This window comes from Temnothorax americanus, unplaced genomic scaffold (assembly GCF_048541705.1).
Source record: "Temnothorax americanus isolate GAGA-0224 unplaced genomic scaffold, ASM4854170v1 Scaffold2, whole genome shotgun sequence".
NCBI classification, from domain to species: Eukaryota; Metazoa; Arthropoda; class Insecta; order Hymenoptera; family Formicidae; genus Temnothorax; species Temnothorax americanus.
In genome coordinates, this window is record NW_027509338.1 from 361761 (window position 1) to 388236 (window position 26476).

General features: G+C 41.3%; 4 protein-coding genes across 7 annotated transcripts; 2 read left to right on the plus strand and 2 right to left on the minus strand.

Annotated features, from left to right (window-relative positions):
* Positions 1-264: 264 nt before the first annotated feature.
* Positions 265-12466, minus strand: LOC143897008 (E3 SUMO-protein ligase RanBP2). The gene is made up of 13 exons (XM_077405279.1): positions 12248-12466; positions 11300-11525; positions 11021-11197; positions 10638-10950; positions 10123-10427; positions 9938-10035; positions 9737-9857; positions 3249-9455; positions 2861-3094; positions 2167-2523; positions 1276-1589; positions 806-931; positions 265-702 (listed from the first exon to the last, which is right to left on the minus strand). Exons 1-13 carry the CDS (start codon positions 12317-12319, stop codon positions 649-651), a joined length of 8604 nt encoding a protein of 2867 aa, XP_077261405.1. The 5' UTR covers positions 12320-12466; the 3' UTR covers positions 265-648.
* Positions 12467-15415: 2949 nt separating this feature from the next.
* Positions 15416-21275, plus strand: Ova (ovaries absent). The gene is made up of 7 exons (XM_077405281.1): positions 15416-16209; positions 16684-16956; positions 17163-17303; positions 17407-17604; positions 17746-17919; positions 18025-18532; positions 18853-21275. The coding sequence occupies exons 2-7, from the start codon at positions 16744-16746 to the stop codon at positions 19440-19442; spliced, it is 1824 nt and encodes a 607-aa protein (XP_077261407.1). The 5' UTR covers positions 15416-16209; positions 16684-16743; the 3' UTR covers positions 19443-21275.
* Pig-t (phosphatidylinositol glycan anchor biosynthesis class T) lies at positions 20024-23410 on the minus strand. Its single transcript, XM_077405283.1, has 8 exons — positions 23224-23410; positions 22798-22975; positions 22318-22549; positions 22071-22238; positions 21697-21994; positions 21373-21525; positions 20945-21191; positions 20024-20832 (listed from the first exon to the last, which is right to left on the minus strand). Exons 1-8 carry the CDS (start codon positions 23408-23410, stop codon positions 20577-20579), a joined length of 1719 nt encoding a protein of 572 aa, XP_077261409.1. The 3' UTR covers positions 20024-20576.
* A 127-nt stretch (positions 23411-23537) lies between these two features.
* Borcs6 (BLOC-1 related complex subunit 6) lies at positions 23538-26354 on the plus strand. 4 transcript variants are annotated; one of them, XM_077405307.1, is made up of 4 exons: positions 23538-23668; positions 24416-24943; positions 25029-25189; positions 25920-26354. In XM_077405307.1, the coding sequence occupies exons 1-4, from the start codon at positions 23666-23668 to the stop codon at positions 25969-25971; spliced, it is 744 nt and encodes a 247-aa protein (XP_077261433.1). In that variant the 5' UTR covers positions 23538-23665; the 3' UTR covers positions 25972-26354. The 4 variants fall into 4 exon arrangements, with proteins under 4 accessions (XP_077261433.1, XP_077261431.1, XP_077261434.1 ...); XM_077405305.1 differs by lacking the exon at positions 23538-23668 and adding an exon at positions 23879-24018 and having other exon boundaries at positions 25920-26352; XM_077405308.1 differs by lacking the exon at positions 23538-23668 and adding an exon at positions 23882-24023.
* Positions 26355-26476: the final 122 nt, after the last annotated feature.

Sequence of the window (26476 nt, forward strand, 5' to 3'; positions counted from 1 at the left end):
GACCATCCCCTTTCCAACGCAATAATTAAATTGGTAGAAAATTATCAGCATGAATATTGTTGTATTTGTGCTGTTATCTTATTAATAATCGTGAGCGTGTAACGCGTGATTCTTACTGAGATTTTTGCAAACGTCTACTTAAAAGTATATAGTTTCGAGATAGTTACTGACAGCTTTTAAAAAATAGTTATCGGTATAGCTACGGAGTGCTTTCATTGCAAAGTAGAAAGCGATTTTCAGTTTTGGCACACATATTTATTAAAAAAAAAAAGAAGACTTTCTTATGTAGACTAGTATTTAAAAAAATGAACAAATTAAACATCGTGATGCTTGATCTATTTTTGTGCAATCATTATAAATAAGTATTTCTTGCAGAACATAAATTATTACTACGGGAACTTGCACCTGTGTTCGCGTGCATACATAGACAATTGTACTTATCAAACTCCGTGTCTCGATTCTATAAAAAAAAAAGAAGAAAAGAAAAAAAGGAAGCTATAAAAATGTAGCGATACAATTTTCCCTTACTTATTCTCCCAACTTGAGAAGAGCGACGAGAAACAACCCGTTTAACATTTACGCTAAAGTAGGAAGGTAATGAATTATGTAACAACAGCCAATTAGCAGCTACTTATTAGCTAAAGATCTTCATTCTGCTTCTTGATACTCGACGACACCGGCTTGCTTCGCGCTGTCCACTCCCTGCGAAGAAACATCTCGTCTTGCATTTTCCGCATGTTTTCTCAATCGTAAAGTATATGCGTATAATATAATCTCTAATTTTTTGTGATTAGGCTTTACTTACATCTTCGAAAAACGTATGCATCTGTTGCGCTGCTTGCACCGACGAGAACACTGCCCTCAGAACTCTCCTCACTGGAGGTTCCAAAGCGTAATCAATCCCGCTCCAAATACACTCCTTGCCTTCCACCTTCGTGATGATACAAGAATAGTGAATAAAAAAGGAATATCAATACATTAGCAAAAATGTACGCAATTCCCTGCATATTGTTAATCTATGTAAATATTTAATTCCAGAAAAATATGAGAATACGATACAAAATAAAACAATAGCTTAGAAACTCGCACGTCTTGCATTACTTATAAATCATATATTTTCAATATAAATATCTCGCATCTCTAATATTAGTTGTCGCGAAGGAAAAAGAAGCTTCATTTACGTTATTAAAATTAACAGGAAAAAAAAACGAATTCGCAGTATATCTCGTACGTATGAATACAAGTATATCTCATGTGTATGAATACAATTATTACCCGCATCACTGTATCCATGCTGATGATGGTGTTGCTCGCATACTCCTCCGAGTCGTCAAGCTTCAGAACGATTCTTTCCGCGTAGATCTCGGAATCATAATGGATTGCCAGGTTCCCTAAGCCCACACTTTCCCACTTGTTGTCGTTAGGCCATCTCGCGAACACAGTGGCACGTTTCTCGATTATAGGAAGCATCTCTTGATCGTCCTCTTCGTCCTCCTCCTCGTCTTCTTCTTCCTCCTCTTGCTCCTCCTCTACGTCGTTGCCTCGGTCGTGCTCTTCGCTGTCTTCCGTTTCGCCGATGCATCTTTCACCTATGTAAATTCAGATATATTTTCATGTGTTATTGCTCAAATTCGATTAGTTACGCGTGGATTTAAAAAATTAAAGTGTGTATGTATACATACATCTTATTGAAAAGCATGCGATATTTAACACTCGTAGCAAGTTTTATATCTTTCACCTATGTAAATTCAAATATATTTTCATGCGTTATTGCTCAAATTCGATTAGTTACGCGTGAATTTAAAAAATTAAAGTGTGTATGTATACATACATCTTATTGAAAAGCATGCGATATTTAACACTCGTAGCAAGTTTTATGAGTGTCGTGAGACATAAAATATCAAATAGCATTATGTTGTTTAATTTCGAAACATACATATACTCTCGTATGTATATTATCTCGTTTTATATAATAGATAGGTACGATAAGCGTGTCTTTTATTATATCTTCTATTTAAATCTAAATACAACGTACAAACATTAATTAATCGTCTGAGTATATCGCAGAAAAAAATGCTTAACGTTGTGCAGGTAAAGCAGTAACGAGTACAATCAGCAAACTGTAGAAGCATTTACAACCTAATAATCACATGAGTTAACTATTACCTTCAGTAGTTCTCTTATCACGTAATTCGTGCTGAACGTTATCAATATGCGCCTTGAATTGTCGAGCTAGATCGGACGATTTAAATTTGACTGCTAACTGTTCGACACACGGTTCCTGCTCGGCGTAATTCATGCCGGCCCACATCCAAGCCTGGTCCGACGTGGAGAGCGGATGGAACTCTACGTCGGAAGTGATTAGGAAGTTGCAAACGACCTTGTGTACTTGTTCCCGGCGCAGCAACAACCGGTAACTGCCGTGGTCCGCGTGATGCAGGATCTTCATCTCGCCGACGCCGCGCTCCTTCCATTCCTTCGTAGCATTGTCGTATCTGTACAACTTAGCTCTGTGGCAGAACACTGAAAACGAATAAAAGAACAGGGCATGAAGAGCAGAACTTAGAAAACAGTCAAATAATCTCAAAAGTAAACGACAATATTACAATCTGTTCTTAAACATAAGTTGTCTTATCATTACTTGTATTTACTTAATAAGCTGAATAATTTTTAGAAAAAGTAATGAATGAAGGAATGTCTTGTTGCACATTTTATTACGTTTGGCTCGATATGTTAGATAAATCAAACTTTATTTAACATTGATTTTCGTCGCTGAATATAGAATTCTTCAAACAAATTTCTCTGAAATAAAGATGAAAGATTCCAATTCAAAATGATAAGCGAAGATATCTAAGCCTACCTTTCTCCTCATCTTCTTCGCCAGTTCGGACTTCGATAGCATCTGGTAAAGGTATAATAGGTTCAAAGTGAGGATCGTGTTCCTGCTCATTATCTTCGCCATTGTCCTCTTCATTATTCTCCTTTTGCACGGAATCTTCATATGATTTGTTTACATTTGTCGAGCTATTGAGCGATGAAGAGGATTTCGAGCCGAACACCGATGATCCCGCACCAGCGAATGAAAAGTTAGGATCTGAAAAATTATCAGTTCGAAATTAAACATACAGAAAAAAAATTACGCAATCAAATAGAAAAAAATATTGTTGAAAGTTAACAAATTATTGCCGTGAAATAATTTTAGACATTCAATCTGATTCGCTTGAATAGTAATAGCTTCTTTAACGTACCGACTTTGAAGGCCTCTGGTTGCGCCGCCGCCGCAGCAAGCACCGAGAAGGACACGTCATTCACTGAGAAGATGGAATTATCCTCGTTTTTCTGGATGTTATCTGACGGTTTCGTGTCGAAGACAGTCGACGTTGGTGTTGCGCCGAAAACATTCGTCGTACCGAAGACGTTCGCCGCGGTCGTTGCCGTCGTCCCACCGAAGAAGTTCGTCGTCGTCGGTGCGGTTGTTCCGCCGAAGATGTTTGTCGTCGTTGTAGAGCTACCGAAGATGTTTGTCGTTGTTGTAGTAGAGCTACCGATTGGCAAAGTATTGTTGCTACCGAGCGTCATCTTCGAGAAAGGCGTGGCGTTAGCGCCGAACACCGAGTTAGAGAACTGACTGGATGTGATCGACGTGGTGACTACGGTTGACGACTTCAAAATGGAATTCGCTGTAGTGACAGTAGCGGTGGTCGTTTTTGTAGCGGTGGAAGAAGAAACGGACCTGTCACTGCTGCTCGCACCGAAGATCGACATTTTCGAGGCAACGCCAAAGAGACTCTTGTCCGAATCGAAGGTAGGCGTATATTCGAAACTAGGCGTTTTGAATACAGATGCCGTCGATGCCGCTTGGCCGAATATCGGCTGTTGAATCGTACTAGTCTGCGTCGTTTGAGCATTAGAGGGACTACAGATCTTGAGATTCTCAAGCGAGGTATTCGTCTCCGCAGTTTCGTTGGTACCGAACTGAGGATTCATGCCGAACGAAAAAGTCGTGGTTTTCTTATCGTTGAACAGTTTCAGATCGCCGGTACCAAAGCTCATCGTGGAGCTGTCGAAGTTGGTGGAAGCAGCCGGAGACTTGAACGTCGCGGGAGATGTCGCGAAAGAGAATCCATTCTTCACAGACGCAGATTGTGTTACGCTCTGGGTAGTCTCGCCGGTACTCTCCGGATCGCTCGACGATCTCGAGACGATTTGCGATTGCGTTATCACTTTCTGTTCCTCAGGCACGGACTTCCATTTCGTCGAGTCTTGCCCAGCATTGTCTGGATATAGCGCTATGCTCGGTTTCCTACAGCCTCTACAACCGGGACAATCTTCCTTTTGCTTGTAAGCGTAGAAGTTCTCTGGTAGCTGCAACTTTAAGGCGGCCGCTTTCTCTTCCGGAGTGACCTTCGCCTCGTAGATAATCTCGATCTCCTTGACTGGTGAGCTAGTTATCTTCGTCGACGTTTTCGTCGTGGGTTTATCCATCTTATCGTTGCTAATAGTGACAGCCGATATCCTGGCGTCGTCGACCACTCTTCTGAAATCCGCTGCGATTTCAGCCGTCTTAAAGCGGCAAGCAAACTGCATGTATTCAATCTCACCCTCGCTGTAATCCGCAGTAGTCCACAGCCATGTTTTCTCGTCTTTCGGTGTGAACTCTATGTCAATGGTCAACATATGATTCAGGCATAGCTTTAGTACATGATCCCGACGCATGATCAGCCGCAATTTGCCGGTTTCTTTGTGACATAGCAGTTTGATGTCACCTAATCCACGTTCCTTCCATTCCTTCACCGCGGTATCATACCTGAAGAGCTTCGCTCGATGACTGTAGAGCACCTCCTCGTTCTCCTCGCCGGTTTTCACCTCGATCTTGTCCGGCAATGGCACGATCGGCGAAAAGTGGACATCTTCACTCTCCACCACCTCGTCCTCGCTGGTCTCACCGCCACCGCCGGGCGATTTAGCCGGTGACTTGGCCATAAAGTTAAAGCCGAAGGACTTGGTGGGCGAGCTCAGCTGGAAGGTAAACGGCGAGTCACTCGTGTTTGACGCGTAGCTTTTTATCGGTATACCGAATACGAAGTTGGTGTCTGTGGTCTCCTCAGGTTTGGATGAAGTCACCGTCGCGCTATCATTCACACTTTTATCCTCCGCCTTCGGCATGCGAAAACTAAAACCGGTGCCGGTGGTTTCCTTGGTGGTGTGCATTACTTGGGGAATGCCGAAGGAAAACGTGGTCATGGACGTTGCGCCAGGGGATGCGTTCAGCTGGAAGATGTTGGCCTGCTGCGGCTTAGGCGGCTGTGACGGATCCTTGGGACTGTCGCAGGCGACGCAGTAGGCGTTTGTCCCGGAATTGACGATGTAACATCCCGTGCAGGTCCAAGAGCCGGCTGGCGACCTAAACAGCTCCGACAACGGTGGTTTGCCGGAATCGACGGGTTTGCTAACGACCGCAGACCCGCTCTTGTTCGCCGCCGAAGGCGACGGAGCTTCGCAGGCTACGCATTTCGTGTCCGTGGCCTTGTTTCTAGTGTAACAACTGCCACACTCCCAGGAACCGGTCGGTGGTTTAAACAATTCCGACAACGGCGGTGGTTTCGTTTCGGTGGCATTTTGACCTTTGTTCTTGCTCGATGATGTTTGAGTCTTTTTCTCGAGCTCCTTCGCGACTTCGCTCGGACTACTGCCTTTAGCTAGCTTCTGCTGGCAGCTCGACACGATGTTGTAGAACTGGGTTGCTAGTTCCGGCGTGCTGAAAGTCGCGGCGTGTAACGACCAGGTCTTACCGGGTTCTTTAGCATCTCCCGGAACGGTCCAATTGACAACTGTAGTGCCACTCTTGTATGTAAACGCCATATCCAGCGGAACTCCATGACTATAGATCTTGGAACTTGCGTCATCCGTCAGTAATACACGAAGCTTGCCAGATTTCACGTTTAACAATAGCATCAACGGTCCTGTACCCTTGTTCTTCCACTGCATAGTATTGACGCATTGACATTGAAGACTCGCTGTTCCGACAAATAATCTCTGCTCATTTTCTGTTTGCGGTCGCGTTTCGTCGTTGGATCCCTGCTTAGTGGCGCCGGGTGGCGGCAAACGAGGCCTCCTCAATGTTGTAGTTGAATTCTGACCAGTTGTTGTGGGAGAGGCAAACATCGGTGATGCATTGGAGGCCGGGCTCGTTAGAATAGACGACTGCGAGTTCGTCGTCGGAGTCGAGGCGAAAACGAAGCTTGCAGATGGTGTTGAAGCGACGCTTGTTGCAGTAGTGGTCGTAATTTTCGTCTCGGCTTTACCGGTTGACTTGGTAAATGAAAATCCGCTGAACGGACTAACTTTCGGCGGTTCTTCGATCTTCTTAAAATCACTTGTTTCTGTGTCGCTAACTTCCTGAATAATAGGTTTAGAACTGAAAGAAAATCCTCCTAGTGTCGTGCTAGATTTTGATTTGTCCACTTCCGTCGTTGAACTTATTTTAGCTTGTTGTGTCGATTGTGATTTCTTGGACGCGTCTTTGTCACTAAAGAAAGCTTTTTCGCTAATTTTGGACACTTTTTCCGGAGATGCGAGTAGGCTAAATCTGGCTTGATCAAAGGCCTCTTTAAACATCATCGCTTCTTCCACGGTTTTGAATCTGATACAAAGTTTCTCCAGCTTCACTTCCTCATCGGCGAAGTCATTAGCGACCCAGAACCAGGCCTTGTTGTTATTCGTCATGGGACTCAATTCCATATCGGGTCTCAGCATGTGATTCGCGCAGATCTTCAGTATCTGATCGCGACGCATCAGCAAGCGCACCTTGCCTTCTGTGTTGCGCAACAGTTTTACGTCGCCGACGCCGCGCTCCTTCCACTCCTTATCGACAAAGCGGAACAGCTTTGCCCGGCCGCAATACAAAGTGTCTTCATCCTCTTCACCGGTGGTGACTTTCACCTTCGCGGGTAACGGTATGACAGGCACGAAGTTCGGTATCGGATCGTGCTCCTCGCATATTTCTGTGGATGTATTCGGTGATTCAACCGGCTCGTAGATAGGTTTAGTAATATCAGTCTTGTCGTATATCTTACTAATAGTAGCATTATCTTGACCGCCTAACAAAGCACCACTGCTTGTCGTATGCGTCATTGTGACGATAGACGGTGACGTTGTTAGATTGGCGTACATCGGCGGCACATTGATGCTAGCCGGGGTTACATAGGTAGACGTTGGTGGCAAGTTGACAGTTGTTGGTATGGTTGCTTGCAAGGGCATGGGAATCTGATAGCAATGCGGCACATTGGAAGATGACGATTTTGTTGTCGTCATTGTCGTTGACGCTACTGCCATCATCGTCGTCGTTATAGGCGTAGTGGAGAAAGTGATGGCTGCTCCACCTCCTAGTCGGTACTGCGGTGGTATGGTGACACTTAGAGTCGGTTGAGTAGACGGCACCGTGGTCGGTAGCGTGTCAGACGTCGTGATGACCACGTTTACGGGAGGTGCTTTGTTCACAGGTGCATCTTTAATAATCGTCGTGGTGGTCGTAGCCGTCGTTGCTGTCGCTTCGGGCTTGGTCTGTGATGGTGTTTCGATTTTCTGCATCAGCGATATCTGCAACGATGGATTCGTCACGACTGTCGGCATAAGATCGGGCAGCTGCGAGGAAAGCGTCGGTGCAAAGAGACCTTGTTGCAGCGGATTGTCCGGCACTTTTGTCTGATTAGGATATAGCATTGGCATCGGATAGACGGTGTGCGGATACAGGGACGATATGGTCGCCTGAGCGTTTGGGTCAGTAAATGGTAATCCTCCCTGATAATACTGGAACGCGGAAGGATACATTAATGACGAGTAAGGGTGCCGGGCATGTTGCGGTGGAAATATGTTACCGGAAATCGAGGACACTGGCACGGTCGGTTGATTCGGATAGGATAAATCGACGTATTCATCGTCGAGAAAGTCTTCGGAATCGATAACAGGGTTCACATTCTGTTGCTGCTGTACACGCTGCTGCTGCTGCTGCTGTTGGTGCTTTTGATTCTCTTTGCGCGACTCAACCACTTCCTTTGTTAGATGGTCCACTTTGTCATTCAACGTCTTCATATGCGTCATCATGTTCTTCATCTGTTCCATCAGGTCCTGTATCTCGTTGTCCCGGGACTGCATAATCTGACGTATCTGAGCATCGAGACGCTCCGGGCTCGGACGTGCCTCCGCACGGTTCTTCGACAGATTCAGATGATCCTGCAACTTGCACGGTGTACTGGCATGTTTCGGCGTACGATGAGTGTTCCTCTGAGGGGTGCTCAACATATTCGAACCGCCGGTCAGCGTCGTCAGCATCGGCAACGTCGGATTTGTGACATGATCCACGGCACTGGGAGGGGGTGAATAACTCTCGTCGGATATACCGTCGTAATTTCTACTTAGTTCGCCCCTGCCTAAATCTGGATCTATCCTCTTCAACTCATTTTCGATATCAGTGATGTGAGTGCCGAGCTCAGAGTTCAGCGGATGTTTGGGATTCGTGCCCGGACTACGAAGTCGGTCGAGCGTGAGGTAGTAAGAATTCTTCGCTTTTGACAACATTATGATGTGCTGCGATCGCATCTCCGACGTTAAACTCTCCCGAGGCGTGGAATTCACTATCTCGTCCGCGAAGATTTTGTAAATCTGTGCCAGCTGAAACGATGCTTCCGGACACTTGAGCGCCTGCAGCGCGTCGATTGCCTGCTCATACTGTTTGTCGCGTACGAGTCGTTGGGCCAACAGCAACTTGCCCTCCTCAAGAGCGTTCGTCAGCTCGAAATTGTTCATTTCTTTGCCCTGATAATTAAATAATTTCGATGGAGACATACGTAACGTTTGATTGTTCTGCAGTCTTTCCAACAGCGGTAGAGCGGCGGTCCAGTACAGTTCGGAACGTGCCTCCCATCTAGAGATGTAGCCATTCGCCTCATCTTTCTCCTTCATTATTTTCGCACGATAATGGAACATGCGCGCTAGATGCACCAATAACACTGGATGCATGCCATGATTACCGATGCAGCGAATGATTTCCAAACCTTGTTGCAATTCCTGTCGTAACTCGCCGATGTCACCGTCTACATCTCGTTTGGAGTACATCTTATATGCCGCTGACCACCATTTTTCCTGATTACTAGTGGACAGCGTCGTGGTAAGATCGATAGGCAGTGTCGGCAGTTTCTCTGGATTTATGAAGCTACCGAGTTGCTGTTCTTCCAAAACGGCGGATGAGCAGAGTATTGCCGCGTTGAGGAACGCATCGATATCGATAAGACATAGGCTGTCGGGTGCCGCCTGATTCGTATTGAATACCGAAAATTGTAACGCTGGGAACACGCGCGAGGTCTGATCCGGGTATGGAGCGTCTTTGTGTTGAGGCCGATTTTCCATCCCAAGCCAAATTTGATGGTGCAATGAAGCAGGCCACACCTCTTGTGCGACTGCAAACAAAAAATTAAAATGCTTCTATTGTATGCTTTATTGTAACATTATTATTTTCTATTGGTATTTATTCTGTAGATTGTTGCAGTTATTGCAAACTCAAGAGTTTTAAGTAAAACTCATTATTACTTGTTTGTTATTTAATACAAATTCACACAAATAGTATTTACTATAGTATTTATGTATTGTATGCAAATGTAGAATGGATTATGAAACAAAAAACGTTTGACTATCCCTGCATATTTCAATAATCCAAATGTATGAAGATTAATAAACGTACTTTGGCTGTAAGTCCTTAGTTGATTTGCAGTGCATATACGTAAAGGTGGATCAGGAGCTGAATGATAGCAAAAAAATGAATTCCTCATATAATCGATATGTACCCTGATCACAAAAATTCTCTGAAAAAGAAATTGAACATTAAATGTGTACACTTGTCTAGCATATAATTGCCAGAATCGGTATGAAATTCGATTTGTACCTGATAAATACGCTCTCTCCAGTGTCCCGTGCAAAATTTATCAATTCTATCCATCAGCTTTTTTATGTCATCCCTGGCATAATTTTGAAGAATGTAACCTAATAAAATAAAGAATAAAATTATTAGTAAAGGTATTTACTAATAACAATTCTTACAGAATAATTCTCGGTCTCGGTCTCGCGTACCAGCTTGGCAACATCGATATGCTGCCTCCTTAGTCCATATATTGAATTGATTCTTAAATCCATCATCTTCTAGTTGTATGCGTATACGACTTTCTAACGGAGCTACATGTAACGCAGTCAACAACAGGGGCGAGCACAGTCTTCCCGTTTCGTTCCAACTGCCTTGCTCGCGTTTCGTTTTACGCATCAGCAAACATGCCAAATGGAAGTGCAATTGACCCCACATGTGCGTAAACAAGTGCTCCGTGAAGGTGTGTTGCTTAGAAAAGTTTTTCGACTTCATCTCATTTAGATTTTGATCAAAACTAGAACATAAATGTTCGCTTCATGAACATATTATAAAGATAAATGCATATAGAACAGACAAATGCAATTATTTTGTTTGTAAAATATGTGAGGTACTTTTTATAAATATTATACATGAAAAGTTTCAGCTAGCTTTATTACCGTTCCATCGAACGTCAAGTTAAAAAATACAATTTAGTTTATACAGATGCGTCGTTCGATATACTTACTTAAATACTGCCTGAGTTGCCTCTGGAATGCTTTTCTTCATTTCGCCACCTTGCTCCTTGAGACATAATCCCGCATATTTATCAGATACAGATATATAGAAAAACCAGAAAGACCAATCAAGAGATTTAGTCTCTTTACACTTTGTTAATAATTCGTACAGCAGCTGATACCACGCAATGCTGTCTCTGTGAGAAACAGTGGCCTCTACACTGATGGCGTGTTCATAAGCTTTATTCAATTTGCGTTCCGACATGTAATAATTTAACAATTTGATACGAAGTTGCACGTCAGTCGGTCTCGCAGCCAATTCAGCTGGAAGATTTCACGCATTAATTTCAAGTTTTTTAAACCACTCTATATCAATATTAAAGTAATTACTCACATGCGATAAGCGCTTCAAGATCCTCGCTGCTGTTGTTCGGTTTCTCTGTAGTCAAAAGCTTCTCTTTTAATTGAAAAACTACCGGGTGATGTGGAAATAGTTTGTCAGCTCTTTCTACCCAATACTTAAGTTTATTAACGTCCATTCCTATGTCCATGTCAACCAGCAGTTCGCATACTAATAATAAACCAAAAAGAAAAAGAAGATTAAACGTTACAAACGACATGAAACTACTTCGAAGAACAATAAGAGACAAATGTAAAAATGCCGGCTTCTCACCTTTCAAGACCAGATCGTCCTGCCTCCCTTCGAGTTCAAGGGAAACTTTGTACTCGTTAAAAGCTGCTTCCTTTTGACCAAGAGCCTCGTACGCTTGACCCAACAACTTATGCGCACCGGGAGCATTGTCTCGTATTTCTAAGTAATTAAATACATATCTCTTCGTGGATTCATAATCACCTACTTGATAATACAGTTTGGCAATATTGTAACAACGAAGATTTCTCTGTAAAAAAATCAGATACCAGAGTTTTAGATTCAAATCCAAAAACAAATATCGTTTGAAAACGTATGTCACGCACATTTAATAATAAATTAAACTACATTGATATAAAATCCTCATATCTAGACAGATAAGATTGTTATATAAAAATTATTAATATTAATTAAATACTTAATTACTGCTAATTAAACAAACACAAGAACTTTTCATATTCTCATCTCAAATTATATCAAATGTATTAAAAAAGCTACAAATTTATTCGCAGCGAAAATCTAGCTCGAAAAATGACAGCCATCATCGCGAGGCCAAGTTTGCGGCCGACGATCGTAGATCCGGGATCGAAGTTCCGCGACAGACGGATCTACGCCGAGATAACACAGCCGATCGACTGCCGTATCGGTATCGATAGCGCGAGCGCGAGGACGGTTTCCCGCGAAAATTCGCCATGATACGCTCGCGTGTGTCCTCAGTCTTGCGTGGTCTTGCGCGATGACTCGAGACGACTAGAGGTTTCGGTCCGGTGCATCGAGCGGCCGAGGCCGAGCGATCGTCGCCCGCGGTATCGAATGCGTTCGCTCGTCGTCGGTATTGATATCGGTCGCGAGTCGCGAGACTCGCAAGCGGAGACGAGCCGGGAAGACTCGTTCGGCCGTTAGCCGCCAACGTCGGCAGAGGAAAGAGAGAGACGGACATATATATAGAACGTTGAACGAAGGTAACCTTACATCGTTCTCATTCCGCAGTTTGCAGAAAACGTGCTGCACGTGGCGATCTACGTCCTTCTTCGAGCGGAACATGGTGTCGGCCGGACAGGATCAACCAGCCGTATTTTGCTTTTTCTCGCACCACTCGATCGTCACCAGTTCTTCGTCTCGCTACTCGTGGCTCATCACGCGAATATCCGTTCCGTTTGCAACGCACGTATCCCTCTTTCAAACGGCACCGTCGAATCCAATGCCGCCAACCGCGACGATCGTTAACCTAAACTTCCCCCAGGCGAAGTTCAGGGCCGACAATGGGCGAAGAATTTCGTCGTCTCTCGCGACAGGGAGTCGGGAGACGAACCAATCAACGTTTTTAAGGTTATACGGCCGATTTCACAGTCTCCGCGCGATTAAACTCACTCTTCGTCTCTTTCTAAAGGGGGACAGTTAGAAAGAGATGCAGAGTGAGTTTAATTGGAGGTAATTAACAAGTTAATTACCGACTGATAAAAAAATAGTATTGCACAAAGTAGTATATTACTTGTGAATAGAATGTGGATAAAATTATTTTTGTATTAATTTTTGTTTAATGTATATGAAAGAAGATTAGAGACAATCGGACAACGAATTACACAATCGGAAATTATGCTTTAAACATTAGGGTGCATCCAGGAGAGCACGACCGCTCACCGAGTTGCTAAGTAGCAATAGAACGTAATTGGTTCTTTCCTTTGGATCCAACCAATCACATTTAATTGCGACTTTCGCTCAGTGAACTGCAAAGTAACAATAAAATGTGATTGGTTTTTACCTTTGGAGCCAACCAATCACACTTACGTGCTACTTAAAAATATTGCGTCATATGAATTTAGAGGTCTTGGTGCTGAAAAAATTCCGATTAAATTAAATTAATCAATTTAAATTAATCAGAGTTGATTAAAATAATCATCAATCTGTTTTGAATTTTGTTTAAATTATTATTTTTTTTTTTTTTGTTTTTTTTTTTTCCAAAGTCAAATGCTAGGTCTACACGGCCAGTCGTAAAGTCGTGAGTCGTAAGACGTGACCAGTCACAATCGAATTTGAGGAGAATACGCGACTGTGCGTGGTCACGTCTTACGACTCACGACTTTACGATTCGCCGTGTAGACCTAGCAAAAGTATACAATCAGCATACAATCGTTTCATTTTAAATAGTTCAAGTGGCGAATGTGGAAATAGAAATAGAAATAGACACAACACGGAAATTTTTCAAATTTAAATTACAGATTCTTTAAAATGATTTTATATTGTTTTTTATCTAAAAACTACGTATATAAAGTATTTGTTGTGTGAATTTTGCTTAGAATAGATCCGGGAATAATATTGAACGACACAGGCTAGATATAGGCTAAGTTGATGATCTAATTAAATCACCGTTATTAACAACAAGTCGAAAATATTATTAGATGTTTTAAATGCCAACTAAATAACACTAATAATCATGAATAATCTGAACTTTCTTTGCAATAAACATTCAAATTATATGCCCGATTTTCACAAGTGAAAGACATTTCAGTCGCCATTTTGTTTTCTGACATTTGGTCTCCTGACGCCATTTTATTTAACCATTTCATTTTTTAATACGCAGTTACGGCAGTTATTGGTGCAGGCTGCAGCGAGGTAAGTCTTATATATATTCCACTGTTCGGTCAACAAAAACTACTTAAATCTTTAACTTGATCGTGTCGATGGTATAGTAAACGGTTAATCTTATTTTGTTTATTTGTATTCAGATAACCATATTATATTCAAGATTACAGATTACAGCGAAATAAGGTACGTATAAAGTATTTACTTATCTAACTTAATTTTAGCCACGTGACATAACCTATACAACTTCAACCTAACCTATCCTAACCTAAATGCGATCTTCAATTTTTCACTTCCAGATCATATCACCTTGATATGTTACTTTCTATAACTTCAAAGGCATTTCTTCTTCCAAAAGCGTTTGATTACATTAATCCTTTTTCTCTTTGTAAAATTATTTTGCTATCTTCAACAATGTGCTATTCTCTTCTTTTTTCTTTGCGAACAATAATGATCTCTGTCTTTATGGGGACCTAGGATCGACGTACCATTAGTTTTTAGTAACAACGGCAATTTTTTATTACAACTTCTATCGCAAAAATAACAATTCATCTTATTTCAAAAGCGTACAAGTCGCTGTTTGTTAGCCACATAGTTGTTTCAGCTCGACTAGTCGCTTCGCAGGCTTGAAGGCGCTCAATGCTTTCCATTTACTGATTTATCTCCGAAATTCTCGACTCGAAATAATTCAAGTCGACGTACATACTTAAGTACCACATCATAATGCGAACGGAAGCATGTTGATAAGCTGTTCGATTAGAATTAAGAATACAGACCATACAGAGGACTGACTAACTCTGCTCGTATAAGAGTTGCCTTCTCCCGTCTCCGTATTCCTTCTTTTTTCTCTCTCTCTCTCTCTCTATGAGATACACGTGTTTTACTTTAGACGCGAGAAAAGAATGCGCTTTTTTCGTTGCATTCTCATGCGCTCGAAGCAAAGCGACAGCGGTAGTTTATTGTTCTAGCTTTATTTTTGCAAGTTTAATCACAAACTTTACAAAATTGTGACGCGATAGAATAATTTGGTAAACGTGTGGGATCGGGTTCAACGCGTAAAAGAACCAAGGGAAACGATTATACCTTCGTTCTCGCGCGTACCTCGCGGGCGCGAATGTGAGTGTATATATGCGTGCACGAGGGGTTTTTCTTTCTCCTAAAATTTTTCAAGCGGGACGCAGGCGCACCGGCGAATAAATGAAACTGCTTTAGTGCTCCGGTATCGCGCTGTCGCGCGCTTCCTTTCGTTCTTGATTCTTGCGTTTATCGCCGCCGTGAACGTTCCGGGGATCCCAATGTCGAGAATCGTTCGGTCCTCGGCGTAGCTTCCTCGGCGCGGTGAGCGGCGAAGCGCGCGCGTTGGCGCGACGTGCGACGTGCTCGTGCTTCGCCATCTTGAGTCTACCGTGTCTCGGGCCTCGGGCGCAGAGCGCAGAGTGCACAGACTGCACAGTGCACACCGCAGACCGCACAGTGCAGTGCGCACACATATCGCAGCTGAGGAGAGGAGGGGACAGGGGACTTCTCCAGCTTCCAGCTCCTCCTGTCAATCGACGGAAGCCCGTTGTCGTTGTCGCCCTGTCGCGGCTGCGTTCGCGCGGTCTCACGCGCGCGCGCGACTTGACTCGTACCGTACCTCGTGCGACGTGCGATCATCCGCGCAGCCGGGGCCGGGGGGTTAATCGACTCGACTCTCGACTCTCGACAGTCTCGACAAGGGCGCGAGTGCCGCGTGCCGCGTGCTCGACCGTTCGACGGCGATCGACGATCCCCGGGATTCCCCAGTCGGGGAGACTTGGCTTACCTTGGTTACCTCCGCTGCCTCCGCGCCATTCTTCTCAACTCGGGTCGGTCAACAACGACGTTGAACTTTACGAGGGAGAGAGGGAGAGCGATTCGGGGGACGAGATCCCGGGAGAAGAGGGTTCAGGGAACGACATCGGACATCGACGACAAGTTCAAAAAATGGCCCTCGCGTTCGCTCGCGACGCGACGTGACGGATACACGCGTCGCGTACGTCGTGAGTCGTGAAACTTCGCCCCCAACGTCCAAGTCGCTCTCCGCCCTCCGGTTTCGGTTCCTACTTCCTACGTCGTTAGTGCGACGACGGGGATTTTTAGCGGGCAAGCGCAGGAGAGAAGATGGATAAACACGACGAGTGATCGTGGTTGTGCCATCGTGCATCGTGCGGATCGTGCTATGCCACCGTGCGACTACTGTGACTATACTGACTCGGCAGTTGGGAAGTCGGGAGTGCCGGAACTTCCTGGAACGCCACGATGTGCCGTGATTGAGTTTTGAGCCCAGCACAAGCTCGCGGATAGCTCGCGGAATCGCCAGGAGAAGAAAGGTATACCCGGATTGCGCACGGCCACGTTCCGCGGTTGTTTTGGCATTTTTTCACGCTGGAATTTGTTGTCGTCGTAAGTCGCATCGTTGCTCCCATACTCCCGTCGCACGACGGACGGACGTGTCCCTCTAGCTTGAGCGAATAGAGAACGCCTCTCTCGCAGTTCGCAGTCTCGCATCTCGACGAGACGCGCACTACGTGATAAAATGTCACTCGTCCAGACCAGTCCAGACCCACCCCCCCTTCCCCCGAGGGACAATCCCCGTGCAAGAGATTGTCGTATGTACGTACGTCGCTCTCGAAAGTCCCAATTTTTGCGGAACGTCCGAGCTAAATAAATACAATGATTCCGGGCACTTATAGTCTTATAGTCGAAATATCGATCTGCACGAGGACTTCACGACTTTGGCGTAAATGACTTAACGAAATGGTTCAACGGGGTAAAAGGTCACTAACCTGTACGAAATTCCGCAGGGCCTCTACGTCGGCGGATGTATTTTAAATGGGGAATAAAATCGAGGACTTTTCGAAGGTATGAAGCTCTCGACGATGCAAGAGAACGCTAGAAATGAGGTAAGGGAATCTGGGAATCGAGTTTCGAACGATGCGATCATGATGGACAATGCTACTAATGATAAGTATGGAGAAGACAACGGCACCTTAGAGAGGGAGGAAGGTTCTATGGTGTCCAATCTTCCTCTTCTGTTCGCTAACGGTTATCCCACGTCCCTGGAGAAAATTACTACGGTACATTAATTATACTGTTTGTACATTTTTTTGTTTTATGATATATATGATATATATATCATATATATGTATAATTGCTTTTGTAATCGTACAAAATATTTTGTAATCCGAGAAGCTGTGTCCCAGGATAAATAAAACTATATTGCGCTATATTACGAGCTACATTTTGTTTGCGAGCCAATATGTCAACAAATACTGTTCCACAGGCGCAACTGGAACGCTTTGTATTGTTTATGGTCCATTGTTCATTGGGCCATGACACCACTAAGGTTATCAATAAGCCTGAGTGGTGGCCTCAAGACGTTAAATTCTCAAGTCCGCTAACGAGACCCAAGAAGCTCAACGATGTAAGCAACCGCTAAACGATATGTCTCCGTCTGTGAGGCATCGCGTAACCAGCCAATCGAGCCCTGTCTTTCGAAAAGTGTTGATCCAAAAATATCATTTTAGAACTGGATGGCAAACCTAAAGAAATTGGTTTTCCGATGTTACACGTATCACAGAAGCGAATATCTGTTGCGTTTTTGTTCCTATCTAGCGCAGTATCCTCACGATGAATTAGAATACGTTAATAATTGGGATTCGACGACTAGTCTGTATCACAAAAGTACAGGAAAGCTACTAGTAACGTTTCGTAATGAAAATATGGTGTGTACAATATGCGTATATACATATACGTATACGTTTTACTGATGTACTGACATGATGTAGAACAGTCTGACAAATACTCCTAGTTGTTTGCTCACTCCCCTTGATTTAATAAATGAAAAAAACTTTCTTCGCCTACAGCATTATGACAGAAAAAATGATAGCCCCCGAAGAACATTGTTATCTCATAATGCATCTTCGTCGGGCGGTGGAAACAAAGCGAGACAAGCCCCCATGATGGTTCAACCACCGTGCGACGATATCTATCTTTGTGACAATTGCGATGCTGAATTTGTAGGCCTCGCAAATATGAAGGTATTAATATTAGGTGTATTGTGATTCGTTCTCTCAGCCGAAACTAAAACCAATATGCCATAAACGATATTTAACTAATATTTTCCTATTTGCACGATTCTCTAGGAGCATGAAAAAATATGCTGCGAACAAGAACACGGTGGTGGTAGTGGCTCGCGTTCGTCCACCCCAGACTTGTCTATGGTCGAACCTGAGCTACAACAGGATCAATTTCTGGAATACTTCCAGTTACAATCGAGTAAGACCGAATCTAAATCGTCCGGTGTGAAAAAGGCGAGTGCTCCCGATGGTAGTATCGTTAGACGAACATCTGGACGTGTTAGGAGTTCTCTTAACTTCACGAGATTCGCTACTATCCCATTCTCGTCGCCTGCCGGCATAATGCTAACGAAGAAATCTAAGGCTATGACTGAGGAAACGCAGCAAGAACGATTAGATAGAATAGAGAGGCATGTTGTCGCGCCAATATTGAGCGATTCATCTAGACCAAGATGGCTGGACACGGAAGTAGATAACGATAGATGGATAGTGACGTACAAACAAAATCGGGATAAACTGACTGACCATTATGTACATCGATATAAATTTGTGAATTCCTGTAAAAGCAAGCCAAGTATGTATTTTACTTTACGTTTTGATATCATTTTTGCTAGACATAGACATACAAATTATCACTAAAAAAAGAAAATCGAGTACCGAATATGTAGAGTATTGAGATAGGAATCTTTTTATATTCTTTGTTCTGTTTATCTAACTCTTTATACTACTCCTTTTTGCATTGCTCCAAGCAAGTTTGACTATACTCTTATAAATAGAGGAATAAAGATAGAGAGAGAGAGAGAGAGAGGACTGTACATTTTATTAAAAATAGTATTACGTTAAATCTATTGTGGAGATTTTAGGAAGATTATATAATCCATATTTTCTCTTCAGTGCTGAGCATACCGTCGCAATTGCTCTACGCCACATGTCGACCTATTTACGTTGTTCTTACCCGACTGAGTGAGAAGCAAATTGATGAATTGAAAAAGGACCCCTCAAAATATCAGTGTCCTCAGAAGAGCGTCAATGTGCGGAAAGTTTCATTGATGAGAAAAGCAGGACCGGCTTGCAAAACGAAATCGAGAAAGACAGCTCACGCGCGAAACGCATCTGTGTCTTCGAAACGAAAAGCACCGCTGGAGGATGACGTAGATCCGACCGTTGAAGAAGACAACATTAATGCGTCAACTAAAGAAGCTTTAGTCGCGCTAGCTGCTGTAAAATCATTTATGGATAATTCAGAAGTTACGAAACCAGCCAAAGACAAAAAATGTCCATCGCGCACAATAATGTTGATCGATCTTTGTTCGTCCGATGAAGAAGAAAATGATTCGAGTACTCGCGATGAGAACAGAGATCCCATGAGTACCGCGGAGTCATCGATCGCAAAGTCTTTCTTGCGAAAACTGTCGCCGAAACAAACTTTACGCGAGACCCTGCATTTACCCCGCACACTCATCGACAGACTGGTTATTGAATAGCGTATTAAACGAAGATAACAGAAATAAATATCGACTGTTAATATTTGGAAAAAAAAAACAAAAAAAATGCGTATGCTTTTCTCCGATTTTAGCACCGTAAATACTAAATCAATGTACAGTAAGTTATTACTTATTATTTTATAGGCGATGACTTACATTTGTACATGTGTTATGTTTCTTATATTTATTATCCTAATTATTGATACGATAGTTAATTTACATTAGGTTATCGTAAGACTGTTATGATTTCGTGACTTTATCTAAAAAATTGTATCACGAATAGAACGGATTGATCGGATCGATGTAGTCGGATCACGTTCAGTTTGAACTGATTTTGGAGTGTCTCCCATTATGTATAAAAGAAGAATGGGATAATAAAAATTGAGATAAAAGAAAAGTAAGAGAGAAAGTACGGTAAAAGAGAATACACTGGAACGTTACACAATACTTTTAAACAATAAGCAATTAAAATTGATTTTTCAACTATGATTATGCAATGAGTCATAGCAGTGATTTAATGCGTCATTAAATGTACATCGTGTTAGGTTTCCAAACATGTGCAAGTAGGAGATGATGAATAGTTAACTTTAATTGCTTTTTATTTACAAATTCCTGCATCTTTAATATTTGATTAGTTATTTTATCTCGATTGTTTTGTTACATTCTTTTAAACTTAATAGGGAATACTCCCTAACCTATCATGTATAATTGTATATGATAGTTAAGCAATGCGCAGTTTGTTATCTTGTGAAAATCTACTATTATAGTATTAATATAAGTTTTTATTCGTGTATATAAATGGATAATTTAAGTAGAAATATGTAAGCATACAGTACGGAGCAAGTTATGTGAATGCACTACTTATTATGGCAAATATTACAAAATTTTACAGTATCATTGGTTAAAAATTAAAAAAAATTTTGTTGTTTCACATACAGGTCCATTTTCTGCTAGGAAAGAAGTTCAGAGAAATTTTGTCTCACCGTAATGCGATAATCCCATATAAGTGAAAGAAAATTTTGCATCTGTTTATTAAAAAATTGTTTATTATTCATGGGAAATACGTGAATTAGTATTTATTCGCAAGAGAAATACAGTTCGTATGTTTGGAATACGTACGTTCGTTTACACAATTTATTCTTGTTTTTTCTTTGCTCCAAATATCTTTCCTAAGAAAAAGGAGAACATTTTACCTTTCCAGTCCTTTTCGATGCGTTTCAAAACTAGTCGCTTCGTGGAAATGTTGTGAAGTGGGCCGAATGCTAACGCGACAGCTGTACAGGCAAGGCATATAACATTGTAAGGCATACTGAAGTCTGGAGTCGGAAGACTAATAAGCAAAGACTCTGTCCGTAACTGTACTAGATAATCATCCCTCGAAGCGTTAAAACTGTAAGTTTAATCATCGATAATTACTTCAATTGTCACCTATTCTGCTTATAACAACGGAAAAATAACCATTGGTAAAAGAGAGATATTTGCTAAACTATATATAAACGAACCTTGAAGTAATTGTACTTCCATCGAGCGGAAGAGCGGTGTAATTTCTAGCTATGGGTAATAAGGCTGTAACTATAGCTGGTCCCATGTAAAAACCGTGATTAGCGTCCGGCGGATATTCCTGCCATTTGAGGAATAAGTAATCCATATCGATAGTGACTTTCGTTACTGAGTGTGGTGGCAGGCGCAGGATTAATTCTAAATAGTACGGACTTTTCCTCTCCCTTCCAGGTAAATACCGTTGCGCCACTGTAATAATACCATAAAATGTACTGACATTTCACTATGTTGTAGAGTTTTCATAATAATAAATACTTCTTTTGTAAATTTTAATGATCGCCTAAATCGTACACACGTTTCACAATAGTGAATAAATTTATTAGCAACTACGTTTATATTATTTTACATTTATTACTTTGCGTTTACTTACATGGACGAACTTGTTGCTCATTCCAGGTTATCGTTATGGAATGTAAGTAAACCAGCAGGTACCACGGAATATTTTCCAATAAGATTACATCTAACGCCTGCCAGTGATCGTTGTACAGTTTAGTTACTAAACTGCCTCTTTCTTGGCCATATCCTAAATAATTACGTAATTGTATATATGAATTTATCACTATGTGGATATATAACATTGATTAATAAATTCAACCTTTTAAAATTATTTTTCAAATTATGCATTATGAACATATGATATATATGTATAACGCACAAAGTGGATTTATTTATAAAAGCCTTCTATGGAACATACCGATAATATATCTATTCGCGTAGAGGATTGAAGGATAATTTATAGCGTTACTCTTTGGTGCACTATGTACAGCAGCAATATTAAATATTCCTCTGCTGCTATGAGCCCTGATATCATATACCGCTATTTCATTTTGTTGTCCACCACGCAAGCTAACAACTTTTGCGCTTGGCGGTGGCGTTAATTCATATATGTGATTCGTATTGTTGCCCGATATATCCACGTAAATATTACTTAATGTTGCAAGCGGACATGCGCTTTTAAGACCCATTCCAAAAAATTTTCGTATTGACCAATCCTGTGCGAATCGGAGACGTGAATAATCGGCGAGTATTATAATTTGTAATACAATGACTTCATATTGATCGACTTACCTGATTTGTATCCGCCATTGTATCGTATATTAAGGAAACGGTTTGTCGCAGTTCTAAAGATGGCCTTGTGCAAGATGCGTCGCGACATATTGACCGAAAATGTATTCCAATGGAGTGGTAATTTGTATTGTGAATATGCGCAGAATTTAACAACGTAGCCAGACCTCTCTAGAAGAAAAATCAGATGTTTGACTGGGCAATGAATCAATTTACTTGTAGCAATATGGGAAGCAATGTGCGCGAATACCTTGGAGTTGCAAGGCAACAATTTTTTAAATGGCGTTAGATTCTCGGTACAAACTATCTCCCTTGGTAACGACGAATAACGCAAGTGACTAGAATTCACTGGTCCATCCGTGACACCAGTGGGACGGAAGGTAAACTCTGGCGACATACTATTGGAGGCGTCAACAAAGTTCAGAGATGCACAGAGTAATCCAGATAAGGCGTTTGTGAGACCTTTCCATTCGTCGTCTATGCTGGAAAAGAAAATTCGCACGTTACATATTACTATGTTTTTATAACTTTGTTTCTTACTCGATGAAATTTGTAACACAAGTAATCAAATTTATGTGACAATTCAGGCTACAGCGAGATATTGAAAACAATTCAAGTCCTGATTACTGTGTGTGTGATCTCATATTCAATCATCTTATAATATAACTTCTGATATTTATCGTTTGTATAAAAAAAAAAAAGTATGAAACTTAGGGACTATATTTCTCACTTTGTTATATCCCTGTTAAACCAGGCAGTTACTTCAGCACCAGATCCAGTGTCGTAGAAAGGATATCCCCACTTTTGATAATTCCATAAGCCTTCCGTTAAAGTAACATGCAGCTCGTCAACATTATGACGGCCTATGATCTCACCCAATCCCCTTGGAAAAAGATGCGAATGTTGAACTAGAATTATTATCATTTGTTAATCACAAATATCTCAAGCTTGTTTAGCAAAAAAATTATTTCAATTACTGAAATCATCTACTTCTTATAGGAGTAATATATAATGGATAGCATATAGGATCTTTTGATAAAAGATTATATTAGAGAAAAATTAAGTATTAAATGTTAGTTATTGTCATTTTTTTTATCATTAAATAAATATTAAGTGTGTAGAAAAAAATAATAGTACAAATTTGTCGAATACCAACGTGTTTCTACATGGTTCGCTGTCTCCCATATCGTAGTAAATTGAAAGTAGGCATAGACGTGATTACTCGACAGAGGCTTCAGCATTAATTCCTCGTCAAAGAAGTCGTTATACGCATTATTAATATTATTACACGTCCCGATACCAATCAGGCCGGTAAGCAATACGAGTACGTGCGAGGTTATCATGTCGCTTTGAGGTTAGGTCGCGTCGACTGACTGCTCACTTGAATCTTGAATCAATTTATTGCACCTTCTCGCGTGGCGAGTAATCATTCGAATATGACATTTCAACGATGGAAAATCATGCTGTCCCTAAATCGGCTGTGCTCCAAGCCGAGTGTTTGTTTGGCGCACGTGTCTGTCACCCACACCAGTCGATCCAAGAACTTCAAATCAGGGCTGTCAGCTGTGCAGTAAAAATTTCGACATAATTTACTGACAATGGTAACAATTTTATTCTTATTTGTTAAAAATTTTATATAATTATAGTTAACAGGCAAAAAATTCATATGTGTTATATGTATTACTAATAATATAAATGTGTTATGACAGACAAGATTTGTGACGCGGATCCGTTCTTTGTTATTTTACATTTACGTGATTCGAGCTGAATGAGGTTAGATTGAATCGGACCCATCCGTGACAGTACTGACAGTAGTGACGGTGCGTGGCTATTATTCTCTTGCCGACGTTTCTGGAGAATGGAGTCCGACGAGATCGAGGTGGCCTCGAAATCGTCAGGGATGAATATACGAAATGATAAGAACGCTGTTATCGACTACGACGAAGACAGAGTAAGGTTAGAATTAATTGTGTCCGAGGATTGAACGTTTACGAACTTGCGTGTCCGCGTTTAATCAACAACCGCTTTTTGCATTTATCCATTTGAGACATTCAGATAAATCAGATTTTCAAAACTTAGCTTACTGATATACTTGTTCGCAAATGTTCAAACACTGCGTGCATTTGTTTAAGGAGACCTAAAAGGAAGATTAAAAGACGTCTAATTTTTGCCTCACTAAAGGACAAGCAATTGTTCTTTAAATTATATTAGTTTGAGCCTTCTTTTAATAGGGTAGGAACGATAGTCAGAGGGAATAGCATATAGGGAATATCATATTAGAATAGCCACGTTAAAGAAAATTCAGCGTTCAACGTTCAATTTTGTCATCAATGGCTTTGTTGTTTCAGCTGCATGAGATGACAGCGTCTTATTCCGAGATATCATTTGATTCGCAATCCTCACCACCCATCTCAGAACTGAGATCGCTTATTGATTCCCCGGACATTGACAGTGGAAAGTTTCTGGACGATAATTTAGATAAAATAGGAGGAACCGGCCACAGACCGGATCAATTGGATTTGAGAAGTAGGGATGACAGTCCGACAGAAGGTGACGATCTCGATCCACCAAGCTATCATAAAGCTATCGGTTACTTGCAACTGGAAGGAAGGGTAATGCAGGACGGAGATATGGTGTTGTTTGTGACGGAGGATCTGGAGAACAAGATCAAATTGTCCAGTCCTGTAACCAAGAAGGGAGAAACCCCGTCGTTCCCGGGATCTCGGAGTTCAACCCCATGTTTGTACAGGCAGGCCTTAACTCCGCAACTACCATCCCTTGATCACAATGTATTAAACGAGTTAGAGATGGAAGCTAGAAAAGTTGCAACCTCTGTGGACGCGCTGACTGAAAATCTAGCCGCGATTTTACAAAACGTGAGTCACTGGCCATACCGAGTTATATTCTTATTATATACGCCATGAGATTTTATACGTTTAAATTATTCGTTCTTGCTTCCAGGCATCGGCTCTTACAGTTGGTTGTTTAGAAACGTACAGAGATGCAGTGTGTAAGACGTGCGACGCTGTGGATCATAATATAAAGTCGATGTATCAATTAATGGCTAAATGCGAGGAACTATCCAAGTCGATGGGACCGATTTATAAGTTAGCAGAGCAGATGTGAGTATCAATTGTTGGCAAATATTTTCTTTTTCATTTAATCCAGGCATGTAAGAAATTATTCATAATTACGGAACATCCTGAAACTTTGATCATAAACTGTCATTAGCATTCTTATGAAATTTCTTATGGAGGCAGACTTATTTATAAAGTCGATCAAGAGCGTCTAATTGTAAATTACGATCTTAATCTGAGAAGAGAGATTTTGTTTTAATCAAGTACTAACAGCATCTCGAAGGGTAAAAATGAGGGAGAAAAGACGAGAGGGAAGCTCTTTACAGAAGAAGGAGAACGCGCGTGTTTATTAAAACTTTCTTTGCTAGATGCTGGATTAATTATATTATTAATCTTTAGAGTATCTGGAAGTTACCATAACGAATTCTAAACTCAGGGGTTTCCTTAAGAGTTGTTATCTAGCTAAAAGAAAAGTATAAAAAGAGAAAGATGAAAATCTTTCCGCGCTTCTCCTTTCATTTGCCCTTTATTATGAAGATTAATGTAGTGAACTTAACGAAAATTCTTATTCTCGGAATACCCATTAGTATGGATATTTATGAAAATCTGTTGTAATGTGCGATTATCCGAGCAGCGGTCAAGAAACAGAAAAAACTACATTAACTAATTTCGTTGCGATGAATTGTCATGAATATTGGAGTATTTCAAATATGAATTAGGTCATTCTTTACGCGTACACACACATATACATTCTTAATTCTATCTTGACTTTCAGCAAGGAGATGAAGAGAATGCTGGAGCTGTTTGAGAGCGCGATGAATCTGTAAAGCAAGGAGATGCTACATGCTTATCACGATCACTATTAATTATACTATCACGCGCTTTTAGGTTCATAATGAAATGCAGCAGTTGTCATACGTTAATTTGTAATGCTCTAAAGAATATGTTGATGTATTATGACAAAATAGGATTACCTGCTGTACCTTGCCTTTTTAGAAAGCACGTGTGCGTATATGTGTGTGTGTGTATGTATATAGTTAATTTAAAAAAATCCTGTTAAAAAATAATGTTCATAGTACAATTATCGTTAAATGATACGTTTTAATTTATACATATTGTGCAATGTTATTAGTTTTTCCATTATTATTTTGAATATACGCTAAAAAAATAAACGTTAAATAAAAAACAAGCGATTCGATTCTGTTATGCTCATTCTCATTTGAAAGAAACAAATACATATTTAGTGTAATTTTTATTTATATACCTACTCTGGGATGTGTAAAGTTGTAGCTTGTTGAGAACAAGGATTGAAATTCTATAAAAAAATGAAAT

Bases quoted from the DNA above. Each gene is read 5' to 3' on its own strand.
- LOC143897008 (XM_077405279.1), bottom strand. From the start codon at position 12,319: ATGTTCCGCTCGAAGAAGGACGTAGATCGCCACGTGCAGCACGTTTTC. The intron at 11,526-12,247 runs GTAAGGTTACCT...ATTTTTTTACAG, and splicing joins AACTGCGGAATGAGAACGAT to AGAAATCTTCGTTGTTACAA. The intron at 2,524-2,860 runs GTAGGCTTAGAT...ATTCGTTTTCAG, and splicing joins CGAAGAAGATGAGGAGAAAG to TGTTCTGCCACAGAGCTAAG.
- Ova (XM_077405281.1), top strand. From the start codon at position 16,744: ATGAAGCTCTCGACGATGCAAGAGAACGCTAGAAATGAGGTAAGGGAA. The intron at 17,304-17,406 runs GTAAGCAACCGC...ATATCATTTTAG, and splicing joins GACCCAAGAAGCTCAACGAT to AACTGGATGGCAAACCTAAA. The intron at 17,920-18,024 runs GTATTAATATTA...ACGATTCTCTAG, and splicing joins TAGGCCTCGCAAATATGAAG to GAGCATGAAAAAATATGCTG.
- Pig-t (XM_077405283.1), bottom strand. From the start codon at position 23,410: ATGATAACCTCGCACGTACTCGTATTGCTTACCGGCCTGATTGGTATC. The intron at 22,550-22,797 runs GTGAGAAATATA...TTTCTTTTCCAG, and splicing joins TTTAACAGGGATATAACAAA to CATAGACGACGAATGGAAAG. The intron at 22,239-22,317 runs GTATTCGCGCAC...TTTTTCTTCTAG, and splicing joins TGTTGCCTTGCAACTCCAAG to AGAGGTCTGGCTACGTTGTT.
- Borcs6 (XM_077405305.1), top strand. From the start codon at position 23,926: ATGGAGTCCGACGAGATCGAGGTGGCCTCGAAATCGTCAGGGATGAAT. The intron at 24,019-24,415 runs GTAAGGTTAGAA...TTGTTGTTTCAG, and splicing joins TCGACTACGACGAAGACAGA to CTGCATGAGATGACAGCGTC. The intron at 24,944-25,028 runs GTGAGTCACTGG...TCTTGCTTCCAG, and splicing joins TAGCCGCGATTTTACAAAAC to GCATCGGCTCTTACAGTTGG.